This window comes from Nyctibius grandis, chromosome Z (genome assembly GCF_013368605.1).
Source record: "Nyctibius grandis isolate bNycGra1 chromosome Z, bNycGra1.pri, whole genome shotgun sequence".
NCBI classification, from domain to species: Eukaryota; Metazoa; Chordata; class Aves; order Nyctibiiformes; family Nyctibiidae; genus Nyctibius; species Nyctibius grandis.
In genome coordinates, this window is record NC_090695.1 from 25,370,318 (window position 1) to 25,388,177 (window position 17,860).

The following is a 17,860-nucleotide window of genomic DNA, read 5'->3' on the forward strand; positions in this document are numbered from 1 at the left end:
AGGCTGATCTTTGTTTATGCTTCCCTGAGCTGTGATGCTAACCAGGGCACTGCTTTTGGGGAGGCAGATAGCAATATCCTGCTGAGACAGGTTTAAACTGAAGGCACATACAAGACGGCTAGCTTGTTGTTGCATGACAAAGCTAGAACAGAAATACATACAAAACTCCACTATTATAAAACACTACATTTAAGCAACTGAGACTCCTCAAAGTTTGTTAAGGACCACCATGACTCCTTCAGCATGACTATGACTACTTTGCAGCAAAAACCTCAATTCCCACGTATTGTAACTACCTGCTTAACACAGTCTAGTAACTAGATACTTGCACAAATTCATAACTACATCAGGGCCACTGCTGCCCACATTTTGTAATAGCTGCAGCAACCTAGTAGAATTAAAAATAAGCAAGGTTATGCCAAATCAGTAGTGACACATGCAGAATATGTCTTAGTATTAATACATTGTGAATTAATCCCTTTTGCCAGTCAGAATAAGTTGTAGTGGAAAATTACTTAGTGCCAGCTTGTTGTCATTGGCTTATTTACAACCCCATTGGCACAGCAAATCCAAACATCAGGGGAACAGGATAGGAATACACATGTAAGTGAAAAGAATTGGCATTTCAGTTCTGACAAACAGCAACAGTCAAAGCTCTAACCTGGCATTTCTGTGCTTTGGCACGGTGAAGAATATCCTGATAATGCTTTGCATTTACTGGTCTCACATCTTGCAGCTTGGCTGTCGGCAACAGTAGGGTTTCTAGAGTTTTCTCAGGATTTCCTTGGTCAATTGCTTCATTAATGTGGCCAATTGCAATGATTCCTATGAAACAGAAAAGTTATTAAAGACATTTATCAAAGAAACATGCAACTTATCTGTTATCAGGTACAAACAAAGCAGTAACACAAAGAACAGAAAAATCAAGTAACAAGAAGCAGAGGCAGCAACAGCAGCTGATTTAAAGTTATTTTTGCTCGAATATTTACGTGAATTTAATAAGTTGTACAGTTTTCCTTTCTGCCACAGTTATAGATTCATCTGAATCTACCTCTTCATAAAAATCAAATTTGTCCTTGCTGAAAAAAAGGAAAACAGACTTCCTTACCTTCAGGGCAGGAGTATCTGCTTTTCCATGAAGCTTAAGGAAAGGCTGTGCATCACATCTAAATATGTTCACCTATGTATTGGCTCACAGTGCTGAAAGACTTATTTTCAAGTGATGTCAGACCAGATTACTTGAAAACCCGATTTCAGAATCACAGAATCACAGATTTGGACAAATACATACATACTGATCTCCCAGCTACAGTATTACCTAGCAACTTAACCTCATTTATTTAAATTTCACTTTAAATAACCAATCTGATAATGTTTACCTTATGAGAAATCACTCGGTTGTTCAGACCAGTGGCACTCAGGACTTCAGTCAGCAAGTAACATGGTCCAGTGTATTTAATAAAACCTCTAACTCATTTTTCTTCAGACTGATCTCAACATTTTAAAATCAATTTCTCCTACCCCCAAATGCTGAAATGCTCTACTCAGGGTACTTTCTACTTAAAGCCACCCCAGAAGGGCACCAGCCAAGGGCTTCCCCATCACCTGTGAGGGATGGCATTCCTGCCAGCAGCAGATCGTCTCTCACCAAGTCTCTCCCAGACCCACAACAGCCCAGCTTTCAGGGTCACAGATCCATGCCCTCATAAGGCTCTGGGAATGCGCAATTTTTCTGGGGTGCTACCAAAGAGGGACCATGCAGACATGCAGGTTTGCTTACGGAAACGGAGACCACTCTTCTTCCTCCCCTCTCTGCCACAAATAACAATTCCCAGGCAGAGGCCAGTGTTGCTGTAACCAAGTGCAGCTATTTTAGTACTAAAGACTGACTCTCCTAATGTAAGACCACCTTTCTTAAGGCCTGTTTCAACTCATAGTGACTGCAGAGATTCAGACAAAAAAAGTGATTATGTCAGTCAAATGAACTGCTCAGCATCCCACCCTGCCAAAGGGCACACATTGTGAGCAAGCCACAAGGTCCACAGCAACCACTTGACTAGATTTAGGAAGCAACGATCCAGTCAGTTTTAGTATTTCTGTAACATAAATCTTCTCTTACCAGTATGAAACCGTAAGATGCACGACACTGACGGCAGTGCAGGAAGGGCACATGCACCATATGTCAGTGCCACCCTGGGAATAGCCTGCACCTTACAAAGGCTCTCAAACTATACTCCAGACTGCTTCCCAATTGGCAAGCAGTCTGAAAGCTGCCCACTCCTTTCCTTGCTCCAGCATATCAGACATGATTTGATAGCCTCAAATTTTAGTTAAAAAAAAAAAAAAAATCATACTTCTATACCCAACGGAGAAACTCGGTCCTTTAGCATTTTTGAAGCCCAAATGACCTGCTATCACTTTTAATATAACACCACCCTTTTAGGGCAATCCAGTTACATTCAGTTTCAAAAATAAACTCTAAATCCATTTATATTAGAAAAACTGGGCATAAGAAGCCACTCTCAGATAGGAAATCAAGTTACCTAAAAGAAGAGCAGGACAGGTAATTGCATTGCATAACTTCCTACCAGCTCCCTTGTGAATAACAAGGGCTTGGAAATCATTTGACATTAAAAAACTCTTCCACAGGACACTGTCTGTAATTTCTTCCCCTGTCCCCCAACACGCTCTTTGCTTACAATTTCTGCAAAATCCCCGAAGTGAGACCATTCAGTGCAAATACTGAAAGACACTGCCAAGTGGGCAGAGCCATGGCATTTGCAACACTGCAGAAGGCAGGCACCCTACAATATCTTTCAGCCAGCCAAAATATAATGAGGAATACTTCAAGGACATTTAAAGACCAATGGGCATTCAAAACTGTTTAACGCTTTTCTCTCTTGAAGAGTGTCTGTACAAGGCCATACAGCACAAATTTATGTACCAAGGACCAGACTATAATCTCTGCAGGCAATGTAGAGGAAGAATTACTTACTTTCATTTTCTTCTTGAATTTGCATATTAACCATGTCAATGCAGTTCTGGATATCATTCCAGCTTAAATAATCTTGGCCTTGAGATGAAGCTTCTGACTTAATAGACAATAGTGTATCAGCATAACTATAAGAAGATAAAATACATAAGTGTATTTCATACGCGAGATAAACTGCCATAAAGAATTAGTCAGACGTATCATCCATCATTTAGTGCCTAGTATTTTTTTCAATGAATGAGTTTAAGACAAACTCATCTCTTGTCAGAAATTATACAGACATGCAAGCTGCCTTGCTGGTTCTACGCATGCTTTTCAGGATCTGAAAAAATGGCCCTGTACACTAATTCAGAGCACTTTTTTTGGTAACGTGGGATGATGGTAATATATACGCTGGAAATACACTTTGCTGTATGGCACTACAGATAAATTTGGGAGAAACTAAGGTCAGCTTCTTGCTAAACCAAGTCAAAAAACAGAATTTCTGCCCTAACATCAGGTATTGGCACTTTCTGCTACCTCCATGCTCCCTCCATGTGAAAGATGATGGGCCACAGGCAGAGAAAAAGAATAAACACTGATGCTTCTCTCCCCAGAACTCAAGGCCTCCAAGCACAGGCTCTGTAACCTGTGTCTACTCTTCTTAGAAGGATCACAGATCAAGATGAGCTGGAAACCTTCACAGTAGTGTAAACTCTTCTATACCTAAGGTGAATGATTTTCATATTCCTGAATCAAGCATACAACTGCCACAAAATGTTAGATGAAATACCTGTCTTTTCTTTCCAGCAGAAGCCTGAGAAATGAATGTTTGCCAGAAAAAATTCAGGAGAGAATCATAATTTCCTTCTCTTACTTGCCCTTCCAGCATTCAGCAGTGTTTAAGGGCTTCCCGAGCTGGAGGCTACGCATCTCTTTAATAGTCGCAAACAATGCTATGCTCCATTAGTTTGTCTACTCTAATTTGAAATCATATATTCTTGAGGAATGAGTCCCACTATTTAAGTGTTTTGTGATATGGCAGTTCCTTATGTAAATTTTAAACTTGATATTTTATAGTGTCCAATCTTTTCTTGCTCCAATTCTCATAAGAATATAAAACCTTAAGTTTTAAGAGAAGCTAGCAGATTTTATTAACCTTCCCCACAATATCCACACTTTTGCAGACCTATGTCACATTTCCCCTAAATTCTTCCTCTAGGAAACACTCTTAACAAGTTCATGTCTTCTGGTAGAAAGCCATTGAACACCATCTCCCTCAATGAACTTTTTCTAGCTTTAATGTATTTGTTCTGGCATTGTGCAATCAAAGCTGCCTGCAATATTCAACATATGGTTGGCAGCACAGATTTACATAATGGCATAATAAAATTTTATTTTATTCTCTACTCCAACTAATTCCTAGTGTTTCATTTGTATGGACTGGCAGCTTAATCTAAAGATCAGGTCACAGTAATACCAGCCAAAAACGCTGCACTTGAACACTTTGGGGCCCATTTCTGAGTGCTTATAACATTGCTTCTCTTGCCCACAAGCACCACCTCACATTAGCAGAGGCCAAGTGGCAGATTAATTTTGCTCCACCTTACTGCATTCTGCTCCCTCTAACCAAACACTGGTCACTTATTCCTATCCTGACTGCCTTCCTTCCACCTTTGAGAAACCTGGCAAGGGCTGTTCTCAGATTCATGTACCCTGGCAGCCTGGTGAAGGTCTTTAGCCACTGCTGTCTCTTTTGCCTAGGAATGCCTTCCAGTAGCAAATGGAGGCTTCCACCACCCGTGACCAAGAGGCAAGAACCGGCCCATGCCCGCACGCTCTCCCCCACATGCTGGGGGCTCAGATCTCACACAAATCGTAGCATTGCCTGATATTTTTTGGAGATACACAAAAGAGCACAGAAGTAGCAGCATGTGGCTGTAACAAGTCAGGCACGTGGCAGTGCAAGAAGCTGGCAGCTGAGTGAAGGCTATAATTTAATGTTGAACATGCATTGTGCCACACCATTGTACTCAGCTTTTTAGCAAGCAGGACTGTGCTATTTTTCAGACCTTTGCAATTCTCAAGCAAAAAAAGGATCAGCCATGGTTTAAGGGACTTCCTGGACCTTAAGGCATTAAACACTGCCTCATTCCAAAGATCTTTCAGTATTGCAGAGAGGATACTGATTAATAGTTCCTAGCTACAGTTGGTTCATGTTTTAGTTTCTGCAAAAATTCTTGTCAGATCTTAATGTTTGCTTTCTGAGGATGTTTTCCCTGTACCTCACACATCCTCTGCCCTCAAATATCTGAGGTTGTGCGACTGCTTATACTTATGGATACACAAATAGTTCAGCAATTGTCACATTATCGCTTCCTTACTAACTTACAACACAGATGTTTAGCTTGCAGCTCTTTCAACTTCATCGCCACAACACAGAACAGCCCACCTAGTAAAATGCCTACTTATCCTTTTGCAGAAGTTGCCAAGTCTCATCCAGACAAGATAAAATGAACCTTTACCGTTGAAAGTTTTCCTCTTCCAGATTATTGAAGCCAATGCAGGGGTTTCTGAGATGGTTCTTTATCATTAGGATGTCCTTATTTTCCAAGGCCTGGTTTAGCAACACAACAGCTGACAACATCTCTACTGCAATACACAGTTCATCATGGGCCAGGTAGTTCTGTAGGACAATAATGTACCACAGTCAGGAAGCTAAATAAGCAGTGTAACATATTTGAGTTACACAGTCTAGATACCATCAGGGAGATGGACTCGATTTAAAAAGCCTGGCAAATTTCATAGTCAGAGGCATGTCAGATTAACATGACACTTGTGATAGATCTTACTGGGTTGACTACACATCTATTCAGCCTTTCCTTCTTTTGCCCCACAATCCCATCTATTCTGGTTTTACTCTCACAGCATGGGATTACTTTTCTATACAATATATAAAACAGAGTTAGTCCTCATTAGAGCATGCAAGGATTAAAAAAATGTCAATTTGTTGCAACACAAGAGCTCAGCCAGAGCAAAGTGTGTCAAGAAACAAATTCTGTGATTCAATGTTGCCTATTCAACCAGAATCATTCATGTGATATGTAACACCATGGCAAGAGAATTAAGTCTGATTTTACACAACATGCTATGTTTGCGCTCTTTCATGGTTTGACTACGCAACATCAGTGAGCAGGTTGTAAGTTTTTTACTCTTACCACAGCATTCTGTTGTTGGAGGTTGAACAGCTCAGTCTGATAGATAGCAGCAAATGAGTGAACAACAGGTAGCTGCGCCTCCGGTTTCATCAGTGCAACCAGTGTTTTACTAGCATCACAGTTACGAATAGCAGTATTGATATTGTCAACAGCTATAAGTTCTAGAGAACAGCAGGGAAAGAAAAACCTATTAATTTTCATACGCCCTTTGCTCTTTTTGCCATGTAGATAACAATTAGGTTATTTTAAAGGATATAATTTGCTGTCATTAGAGAAAAAACATATTTGTGTGATATTCCTGAAGACAACCGCTGAATGTTGCAAAAGCAGTGTCTGTTCAAAGGTATGCAGCAAATAATTGACTGGAGGACTTTAAAGTTCCTGGACTTTTAGATATTAGAGACTGCTTATTGTACTTTTAACCCAAAACAAGGAGCTGACCCCATCCTAGCACAGAAAGAAATAACAGCCCTCCTGGGTTTGCTTTTGCAGCAGGTACTGCTGGGTACATCAGCTCCAGCACCTCAGTTTTACTTCACCCTAAATGCTCCTTTCCTTCCGTGCCGCGTTTCCTCCCTTGCCTTCTCCTTTGGGCAGGACCTAACTCAGCTAACTAGAACACGCCTGTCCTGCAACACCAACAACATTTTTATTGTCCATTTCAAGAGGCCTGGTAGAAATCAGCCAAATATGTTGGGAGGCTGGGATTTTCAGTAGCTGAACTGATGGAAAACCACATGCTATGGCTTCTAGGACTTCCTCTGCATCCTATCACCTGTTTGCTTGTCTAATAGTGTGGAAGATTAGTCCTCACAAGCACTGCCATCTAGAAGTTATCCTCTTCTCTACAGCTCAAATTTCAAATTAAACAGACCACCACAGAGGTGTATGAACATAACCCCTTTCAGTACCTGAACAACCCCCGTTTTGCTTTTTGCTGAACTGACTTCAGCAGAGGTTTGAACCCCGGCAGAAAAACGCTGAAAAACACTGAAAAACACTTCCCACTTAGGCAGCTGCAGAAACCTTACAACACCCCTTAGGTTAGTCACAGCCACCGTAACTGCACACCTGGAGGAGTCAACTCTGAAGAAACCCAGGCCAGGACACACCCAGGAACAGGCTGTGCTCTGGTCTTGCGCAAAGGGAAACAATCTTGAAGGTTAGAGCGCATGTGGCAAAGAATTATAATTATGTAAATGTCATTTCCATCAGCAAAATAACCCCTATCTCCTCCACCTTATCTATGGCTTTTCTGTATGCTATTATCCAGGAAGTGTTTTTAGTCACCACTGACTGTTGAAGTCTGTACAAGACTGCTTGTACAGCAGACACCATCAACAGTACATGTATGCAGCAACACTCAGATCTTATTATACAAGACAGACTTTGAAAACCTTTCTGAGTAACCAGGCCCACCTACACAAGCCCCTCACCTCTCATTTCAGTTGTTCTGAAGCATGGTCATATGGGGCCATGTTGCTCTTAAAGGGTCTCTCTATTGGCTATTCCTGAGATTAGAAAAAGGAAAGGGTCTCAAAGCTATGGCGTGCATGCTTTTATAGAGAAAAGAGCAAAGAGGAGAAGAGTCAGAGTCCACAAATGGACTAGACTAGCTCTGTAGTCAATAACCAAGCTACGGATTTCTAATTCAGGAACTGAGCATGCAACTTGCAAAACACACTTTACATTGTTCACATTCCAGTAACAAAATTCCCCATTTTTTCCTTTTTCAAACCAAACTTAAGAAATATAAGTTGCTCTCCAGATCGCCATTACTGCTTTTCATACACATTTTTCCTCCTCATTTCCTTTACCAAGGAGCAACTCTTTTAAAGAAAGTACTGCTCACCATGCCTAACCAATCTAAAATAGGCTAACATTTGAGCTAACGAGACAAACTTCTCTTCTGGCTTAAGTTGACTTCACAGTACAGCCTTTAAGTCACGTTACAAAAGCAATCAGCCTGGATTCAAAGCATTGGAAATACCAGCAACAAAACAGCCACTAAGCCATGCCCAGATGTAGTGTGAAATGGCAGAACTTTAACCAAAGCTGAACTTCCTAGCAAAGAAGTTTCCAGTCAAAAGCAGCAATACATGCACTGCAAATTTAGATCCCCCTTAACTATATTTTTTACAAACTATAACTTGTGTCTTGTGACATTCTTAGCAGGTTAAGAACAAGTTAGATTTAGATACATGTGTCTAAAAGTGAGAATAATTTTCCTCTGAGATGTGATTGCAAAATTCTTCCATGTGATCATTCTATTTTAATTCTCCAAGGAGGGTCATCGCTCCCAAGTGAGGATTAATAGAATAGCTAGCAGAATCACAACCCTGAACTTCAGTAGGGCCAACTTTGGCCTTTTCAAGCAATTGCTAGGGGAAATCCCATGGGACAAGGTACTAGAAGGTAAGGGGGCCCAAGATAGTTGGTTAGCATTCAAGGACTGCTTCTTCCGAGCTCAAGATCAGAGCATCCCAACAGGTAGGAAGTCAAGGAAGGGCACCAGGAGACCTGCATGGTTGAACAGGGAACTGCTGGGCAAACTCAAGTGGAAGAAGAGGGTGTACAGATCGTGGAAGGAGGGGCTGGCCACTTGGGAGGAATAGAAGTCTGTAGTCAGAGGATGTAGGGAGGCAACTAGGAAAGCTAAGGCCTCCTTGGAATTAAACCTTGCAAGAGAGGTCAAGGACAACAGAAAGGGCTTCTTCAAATACATTGCAGGTAAAACCAACACTAGAGGCAATGTAGGCCCACTGATGAATGAGGTGGGGGCCCTGGAGACAGAGGATAAAAAGAAGGCAGAGTTACTGAATGCCTTCTTTGCCTCTGTCTATAATGCTGGAGGCTGTCCTGAGGAGCCCTGGACCCCTGAGGCCTCAGAAGAAGTCAGGATAGAGGAGGAATCTGTCTTGGTTGATGAGGGCTGGGTCAGGGACCAATTAAGCAACCTGGACGTCCATAAATCCGTGGGCCCTGATGGGATGCACCCGCGGGTGCTGAGGGAGCTGGCGGAAGTCATTGCTAGGCCACTCTCCATCATCTTTGCTAAGTCGTGGGCAACGGGAGAGGTGCCTGAGGACTGGAGGAAAGCAAATGTCACTCCAGTCTTCAAAAAGGGCAAGAAGGAGGACCCAGGTAGCTATAGACCAGTCAGCCTCACCTCCATCCCCAGAAAGGTGATGGAACAACTTGTTCTTGGTGCTGTCTCTAGGCACATCAACGATAGGGGGATCATTAGGGGCACTCAGCATGGCTTCTCCAAGGGGAAGTCTTGCTTAACCAACCTTATAGCCTTTTATGAGGACATAACCCAGTGGATAGATGATGGTAAAGCTGTGGATGTGGTCTATCTCGATTTCAGTAAAGCGTTTGACACGGTCTCCCACAGCATCCTCGCAGCTAAACTGGGGAAGCGTGGTCTGGATGATCGGGTAGTGAGGTGGATTGTGAACTGGCTGAAGGAAAGAAGCCGGAGAGTGGTGGTCAATGGGACAGAGTCCAGTTGGAGGTCTGTGTCTAGCGGAGTCCCGCAAGGGTTGGTTCTGGGACCAGTTCTATTCAATATATTCATTAATGACTTGGATGAGGGAACAGAGTGCGCTGTCAGCAAGTTCGCTGATGACACAAAACTGGGAGGAGTGGCTGACACACCAGAAGGCTGCGCAGCCATTCAGAGGGACCTGGACAGGCTGGAGAGTTGGGCGGGGAGAAATTTAATGAAATATAACAAGGGCAAGTGTAGAGTCCTGTATCTGGGCAAGAACAACCCCATGTACCAGTACAAGCTGGGGGCAGAGCTGTTGGAGACCAGCGTAGGGGAAAGGGACCTGGGGGTCCTAGTGGACAACAGGATGACCATGAGCCAGCAGTGTGCCCTTGTGGCCAAGAAGGCCAATGGCATCCTGGGGTGTATTAGAAGGGGTGTGGTCAGCAGGTCAAGAGAGGTTCTCCTCCCCCTCTACTCTGCCCTGGTGAGGCCGCATCTGGAGTATTGTGTCCAGTTCTGGGCCCCTCAGTTCAAGAAGGACAGGGAACTGCTAGAGTCCAGCGCAGAGCCACGAAGATGATTAAGGGAGTGGAACATCTCCCTTATGAGGAGAGGCTGAGGGAGCTGGGTCTCTTTAGCTTGGAGAAGAAGAGACTGAGGGGTGACCTCAGTAATGTTTATAAGTATGTAAAGGGCAAGTGTCATGAGGATGGAGCCAGGCTCTTCTCAGTGACAGCCCTTGACAGGACAAGGGGCAATGGGTGCAAGCTGGAACACAGGAGGTTCCACTTAAATATGAGGAAAAACTTCTTTACTGTAAGGGTGACTGAACACTGGAACAGGCTGCCCAGAGAGGTTGTGGAGTCTCCTTCTCTAGAGACATTCAAAACCCGCCTGGACGCGTTCCTGTGTGATATGGTCTAGGCAATCCTGCCCCGGCAGGGGGATTGGACTAGATGATCTTTCAAGGTCCCTTCCAATCCCTAACATTCTGTGATTCTGTGATTCTGTGTAATACTGCACTGATAAATATTTGTTCAAGTTATCAAGCCATGCATTGTCTTCAGTTTTAGCCACTGTGTTTACCAGTGGCTCAAGTTATTTAAAGAAAAAAGTGTTAGCTACCTCAGACAAGAGTATATCCAATGCAGCACAGATTGCTGACTTGGCAATTGTGACACGGAGAAGAACAGTTATAAAATTAAAATGCAATGCATATGGTTTCAGTTTGAGAAACCTTGTTTACATACAAAAAATGGTGGATTCAATTAATCAATCTAACATGATTAAACGGTGATGGTAAAAAATAAGTATTAAAACAGTTACTCACTAAGCTTGTGAGCCTCAGCTTCTGCATTGGCAACACTAACTTCCTTCTGTATTTCACTTTTGTCGAGCATATTTGGGATCTCTGCTATCTAACAGATCAGAAAAAAAATGTTTAATTATGCTTTTAAGTTTGATGGGAGATAAGGGATAAAACCCCTTAATGGGACACTACGATTTGGTTGTACAATGCCCTGTGTATCAAACACAATGTCACAGTAAACACAGCATTAATCTTTCCCTGTGATTTTCATCTTACTCAAAATGCTGGATTTTCTCCTTAAAACCCAATTGACTCTTTCATTTGCTGTTAATGATTCAATATTACCTTTTATTGTACTTAAGTTATAACTCATTTTGAAAGCAACATAGTAGTATGGGCTGAATGCTATATCTCAAATTTTCTTCTTATATCTTAGTTAATAACTACTTACAAGGGCATCATGCTCTTTAGAGCAAATGCAGGTACTTTCGTGTTGATTAGTATATCAGTTATTCTAAAACCTTTATAAAACTGTTTTGTAAGTGATGCTGAAGGCAGAGTAAAAGCTCTTTCTCTCTGGATTAAAATCAGCTACAAAAATGCAAACTGATGTGTAGTATGTGTTCCGTTCAATTACCTGCATTTTCTGTTCTTTAGAATCACACAATTGCAATAGGTACCATGAGGAATTTTGCGGCAGAACTTCAAGTAGGCTCAGAGCAGGACGGTTCAAACCTGCCATCAGTGCCACTTCATCTTGCCGGTCAATAGCCTCATTCACTTGGACTAAAGCTATGTGAACTGAAATGAAAACAATGCTTATAAACAGCAAATACGCTTTTGAGAAAAAAAGTTCATTGCTGTCAGTATCTCAGTTTTTGTAAAAGCCAGCTAGGGTGGCAAAGTTTACCCAGCAGAGGATTATCTATTTCGTGATCAATCCTACAAAGGGAGTCTCTGGGTCTGTACAAGCCCATGTGGGAGCAGTTCAGCCACAGCTAACTTTAAGCTTATGAACAAATTTGGGCTCTATATAGAAGAGGGGGTCAAAATTTAGAGTATTCTGCACACAAAAGAAACTCATATGTAAGGAAACAGAGCAGGCAATAAATGATTTGATTCTGAACTGAGGAATACTTACAGCAAAAAACAAACACAGACATTAGCCCCCCCAAAGATTAGTAGAGAAGGAGCAGCAAGAAAAAACTGTTGTAGACAGACATTAGCTACTTCTGCATATTTTACAAGTTTCCGTGGAAATATTTCGTTTGTTCATGTGGATTCAAGTCGTGTCCAGCTAGAATCTGGGAGACCATGTGTTACGTGCACACTTCCGTAAGGATCCAGAATGGCTTACTGTTTATCTTATTGATATTGCCTTGAATCTCAGCTTGTGTCAGCAGCTCCTCGTAGACGTCTCTCTCTTCTTCAGAGATTGTGCCGTTCTAAGAAAACAAAATTATTGCTAGTATATACAAAAACTTTGCAGAGAGAAAAGCTGTTAGTGGAAGTAATTAAAACTGCATCAGCCAAAATATTTGCTGGATGTATTTGTAAAGGAATTTTTTGATCACACTAGCTAAAGCAATTAGCACTTTTTGGTAAATGGCTGAGGAACATTTAAAGCATTTTCTGCTTCCTGTAAAGTAGCTATTTAAATATAGCGTAGCATTTTTCAACTACAGAAAGCATTAGATCTCATTAGATCTTGTTGCTGGATCTTATTCTCATTAACAAGGAGGGTCTGGTTGAAGTGGTGAAGGTTGAGGGCAGACTAGTTTGTAGTGACCATGAGATGGTGGAGTTCAGGATCTCATGTGGCAGGAACAGAATATCTAGCAGAATCACAACCCTGGACTTCAGTAGGGCCAACTTTGGCCTTTTCAAGCAATTGCTAGGGGAAATCCCATGGGACAGGGTACTAGAAGGTAAGGGGGTCCAAGATAGTTGGTTAGCATTCAAGGACTGCTTCTTCCAAGCTCAAGATCAGAGCATTCCAACAGGTAGGAAGTCAAGAAAGGGTACCAGGAAACCTGCATGGTTAAACAGGGAACTGCTGGGCAAACTCAGGTGGAAGATGAGAGTGTACAGATCTTGGAAGGAGGGGCTGGCCACTTGGGAGGAATAGAAGTCTGTTGTCAGAGGATGTAGGGAGGCAACTAGGAAAGCTAAGGCCTCCTTGGAATTAAACCTTGCAAGAGAGGTCAAGGACAACAGAAAGGGCTTCTTCAAATACATTGCAGGTAAAACCAACACTAGAGGCAATGTAGGCCCACTGATGAATGAGGTGGGGGCCCTGGAGACAGAGGATAAAAAGAAGGCAGAGTTACTGAATGCCTTCTTTGCCTCTGTCTATACTGTTGGAGGCTGTCCTGAGGAGCCCTGGACCCCTGACGCCCCAGAAGAAGTCAGGATAGAGGAGGAATCTGTCTTGGTAGATGAGGGCTGGGTCAGAGACCAATTAAGCAATCAGGACATCCATAAATCCATGGGCCCTGATGGGATGCACCCACAGGTGCTGAGTGAGCTGGTGGAAGTCATTGCTAGGCCACTCTCCATCATCTTTGCTAAGTCGTGGGCAACGAGAGAGGTGCCTGAGGACTGGAGGAAAGCAAATGTCACTCCAGTCTTCAAAAAGGGCAAGAAGGAGGACCTGGGTAACTATAGACCGGTCAGCCTCACCCCCACCCCTGGAAAGGTATTGGAACAACTTGTCCTTGGTGCTGTCTCTAGGCATATCAAGGATAAGAGGACCTTTAGGGGCACTCAGCATGGCTTCACCAAGGGGAAGTCATGCTTAACCAACCTTATAGCCTTTTATGAGGACATAACCTGGTGGAGAGATGATGGTAAAGCAGTGGATGTGGTCTATCTCGATTTCAGTAAAGCGTTTGACACGGTCTCCCACAGCATCCTCACAGCTAAACTGAGGAAGTGTGGTCTGGATGATCGAGTAGTGAGGTGGATTGTGAACTGGCTGAAGGAAAGAAGCCAGAGAGTGGTCGTCAATGGGACAGAGTCCAGTTGGAGGCCTGTGTCTAGCGGAGTCCCGCAAGGGTCAGTACTGGGACCAGTACTATTCAATATATTCATTAATGACTTGGATGAGGGAATAGAGTGCACTGTCAGCAAGTTCGCTGATGACACAAAACTGGGAGGAGTGGCTGACACACCAGAAGGCTGCACAGCCATTCAGAGGGACCTAGACAGGCTGGAGAGTTGGGCGGGGAGAAATTTAATGAAATATAACATGGGCAAGTGTAGAGTCCTGCATCTGGGCAAGAACAACCCCATGTATGAGTACAAGTTGGGGACAGACCTGTGGGAGAGCGGCGTAGGGGAAAGGGACCTGGGGGTCCTAGTGGACAGCAGGATGACCATGAGCCAGCAGTGTGCCCTTGTGGCCAAGAAGGCCAAAGGCATCCTGGGGTGTATTAGAAGGGGTGTGGATAGTAGGTCAAGAGAGGTTCTCCTCCCTGGTGAGGCCGCATCTGGAATATTGTGTCCAGTTCTGGGCCCCTCAGTTCAAGAAGGACAGGGAACTGCTCGAGAGAGTCCAGCGCAGAGCCACAAAGATGATTAAGGGGGTGGAACATCTCCCTTATGAGGAGAGGCTGAGGGAGCTGGGTCTCTTTAGCTTGGAGAAGAAGAGACTGAGGGGTGACCTCAGTAATGTTTATAAGTATGTAAAGGGCAAGTGTCATGAGGATGGAGCCAGGCTCTTCTCAGTGACATCCTTTGACAGGACAAGGGGCAATGGGTGCAAGCTGGAACACAGGAGGTTCCACATAAATATGAGGAAAAACTTCTTTACGGTGAGGGTACGATGAGGAACAGGTTGCCCAGAGAGGTTGTGGAATCTCCTTCTCTGGAGACATCCAAAACCCGCCTGGACGCGTTCCTGTGTGATATGATCTAGGTAATCCTGCTCCGGCAGGGGGATTGGACTAGATGATCTTTCGAGGTCCCTTCCAATCCCTAACATTCTGTGATTCTGTGATTCATGTAAAGAAGCAAATAATTTCACATTAACGATCTGTGGTAGAGGTTATACTTTATGCTCAAAAAAGGTATCATTCTTTTCGCAACATTTTAAATAGAAAATTTGTTTTTTCTAAAGCAATTGATAAAGGAAAACCAGTCTTTTGTTAGTCTTCTGGTATTTTATCCTTTGGTCAATGTTAAGCTACATCATACTCACAGTAATCATATTCTTATAAAATTGGCTGTCAGCTTGTTGCATTACCATTATTTATCTTAGATAGCTTAAGCAATTTTTTCCTAATTGCACTAATTTTAAAAATTAATTTAAGTTAATTTTTAAAAAAGTAATACAAAGGAAGCAACGTGAAGGAATATGTATACTAGAAGTGCTAATAAAATACCACTACCTTAAGTCTTGCATTTGATTGTTTTCTCCTTTTAGCTTCAAAGAGTTCATTCTGATAGTCCTGTGCAAGTTCCTCATCCACATTTAGCAACATTGCATTTGGGTTCCTCAGAGTTGCAAGGGTTTGCTCAGCTATTCCCTTCTCAATAGCTTCATTAATTGCTATTACTGCTGCATGCACTAAAATTAAAAGCACAATCCTAAATTTCAGGAAGCAAAACATTCAGAACTGTTAGTGTTTCTTCAGATTTTTTGAAATGAGTGTTTAATATATGTTGAACAATTTACATATTCCTCTTCAAACATCCCACTCCTAATGTTTCCCCTAGATTGCAGCAATAAAAGCACTCAATGTTTACTCAAAGGTGGCACATTGCTGTCTGCTCCATGTTCGTCCTTCTCCCAACTAGGGGTTACTATTTTACTGACAGAAAATAAAACAAGAGTTACATTTTATTGTCCAAGTCCTGTGTCATTTAGAACACAATTATATGCAGGAATTGAAAGTATTTTTGGTAGCTTTTTCTCTTAAAGCTGCTTTCATGTCCATAAAGATAGGAGACACATGAACATATTTTCTAAAACTAACTGTATCTGGAAGATACTACACAAGAATAAAGAAATTCAAACTCCATGAAACTTGTCCTCCAGAAAACATAGGTAAGACTCCCCAAGGCAGGGTGCAGCCCTGCACACCACATCTAAGCCTGCCTGGGATGAACTGACTCCTTTCCTAACTGAGGATCTCCATGAGCAGCTGGGGAACCAGAGAGACAGTGATGTAATGGTCCCTACTTCTATCACCTGCAAAGCCAAAGGACAGCAAACATCAAATGGGGGGAGAGAACACCCAAAAGGCTTTGTAGGGTTTCCAAAACATTATTGCACAGGAAAAGGGGAAAAACTAGCATAGAACTCACCACAGCCATTGACCAGCTTAAGGGTTAAACCTTTCCTTTAAGAAAACAAGAAAACTTCAACTACTAAATAAATTCTCAACTCCATTTAAGAGTCAGAAATGCTCTTGTTTATCCACACAGCAAGTTTATGTGAATGTACAAAATCAAAACCACTTGCAGCTGAATTAGGTGTAGAGTAATGGCTAACACACTCTTCCCAGATATTTCCTGCACACATTTGGCCCCAAGATCAGTCTAGATGAAAGACTTTCTCTAGAGCTGCAGTTTTTCTGGACCTTCATGCCACAAAGAGACCCACACAATTGTCTGGTGGCACATTCATCTCAAAGACTTTACAGACATTACTATATAAAATGTAATAATAATTTTATGACCATTCTATGATACTTCCTGATAAATGTTTATCTAGATCTTACCCCAAAGGAGGAACACAGCAGCTCCTCAGTTTTCACCACAGCAGTTTATCTAGGATTTACTTTCATGCCAATGAGATGTGTGAGGGAAGACAAATGCCATCTTTCCTTATTCTATCAGTATTTACTTGCTACATGGCCTTGCATGGTTTTGCTGAACTGGAGAAAAGCATTCAGTAAAAAGCACTTTTTTGGATTAAGTTTAACTGAGGGTCTGTATATCTGAGTTTAGAGCATTCAGTTTCTTTCAGTATATGAAAGAAATTAAAGATGCTTGTCAATTATTAGGAAAACTGAGTTTTTAGAAAATCAAAGGGGTGTACGAATTTAGGAAAGTAGAACAGAAGAGCAGACCATTGGAAACTCAACATGAGGAAATAAAGGGTGAAGTAAAGCTATACATTCTCAGAGGGGGCAGTTACTGGAACAAGTTGCCTAGCTGTTGGTGGATAATCCATTGCTTAGCATTAAATTCATGCTAGAAAGTTGTTCTAAAAAGATTTAATTCTAGCTCAGTTCAGCACAGCATCAGATGGGAAACATAAGCAGCTGGCATAGTAGAGGAGAAGCAAGCAGCAAGACACACTGTTTCCTTTGACATTGAACTTTATGAATGGGGGAAGTTCAGATTGGACATTAGGAAAAGGTTCTTCACTCAGAGGCTCATCAATCACTGGAAGAGGCTCCCCAGGGAAGTGGTCACAGCACCAAGCCTGTCAGAGTTCAAGGAGCATCCGGACAATGCTCTTAGTCATATGGTTTAGTTTTAGGTAGTCCTGCGAGGAGCAGGGAGTTGGACTCTATGGGCCTTATGGGTCCCTTCCAACCTGAGATATTCTGTGATTCTACAAACACCCAAATCAACTTCAAGGGGCTAAGACTGCCATTCTTAGATGCACATATCACCCCTGCATCCTCATATAACAAAACAGATGGGAAGGATGTAATCTCTTCCACAGTTGTGCAGGAGGCCTCAATGGCATAAGTGGACCCAGCAAAAAGTAGTCAAAAGATAGGTTCAAAGTTAGGAAAGATGTGAACAGGTATTGGTGGATGTTGTGAACCCATCTACTAAGAGAAACAGTGAGAAGCCTGATTGGACTTGAAAAAGTAGTCTGGAGGTATGGAATAACAGAGAGGGTT

At 42.4% G+C, this 17,860-nt stretch overlaps 1 protein-coding gene across 1 annotated transcript in view; it reads right to left on the reverse strand.

Moving 5' to 3' along the window:
- IQGAP2 (IQ motif containing GTPase activating protein 2) overlaps window positions 1-17,860 on the reverse strand; it is a 136,611-nt gene that overhangs the window by 36,308 nt on the left and 82,443 nt on the right. The window contains exons 8-15 of the mRNA XM_068422192.1: window positions 15,386-15,564; window positions 12,352-12,439; window positions 11,632-11,795; window positions 11,016-11,103; window positions 6,190-6,350; window positions 5,497-5,657; window positions 2,996-3,120; window positions 662-825 (exon numbers count right to left, since the gene is read on the reverse strand). Coding sequence (XP_068278293.1) covers window positions 662-825; window positions 2,996-3,120; window positions 5,497-5,657; window positions 6,190-6,350; window positions 11,016-11,103; window positions 11,632-11,795; window positions 12,352-12,439; window positions 15,386-15,564 — 1,130 coding nt within the window. The remainder of the gene's footprint in view (window positions 1-661; window positions 826-2,995; window positions 3,121-5,496; window positions 5,658-6,189; window positions 6,351-11,015; window positions 11,104-11,631; window positions 11,796-12,351; window positions 12,440-15,385; window positions 15,565-17,860) is intronic.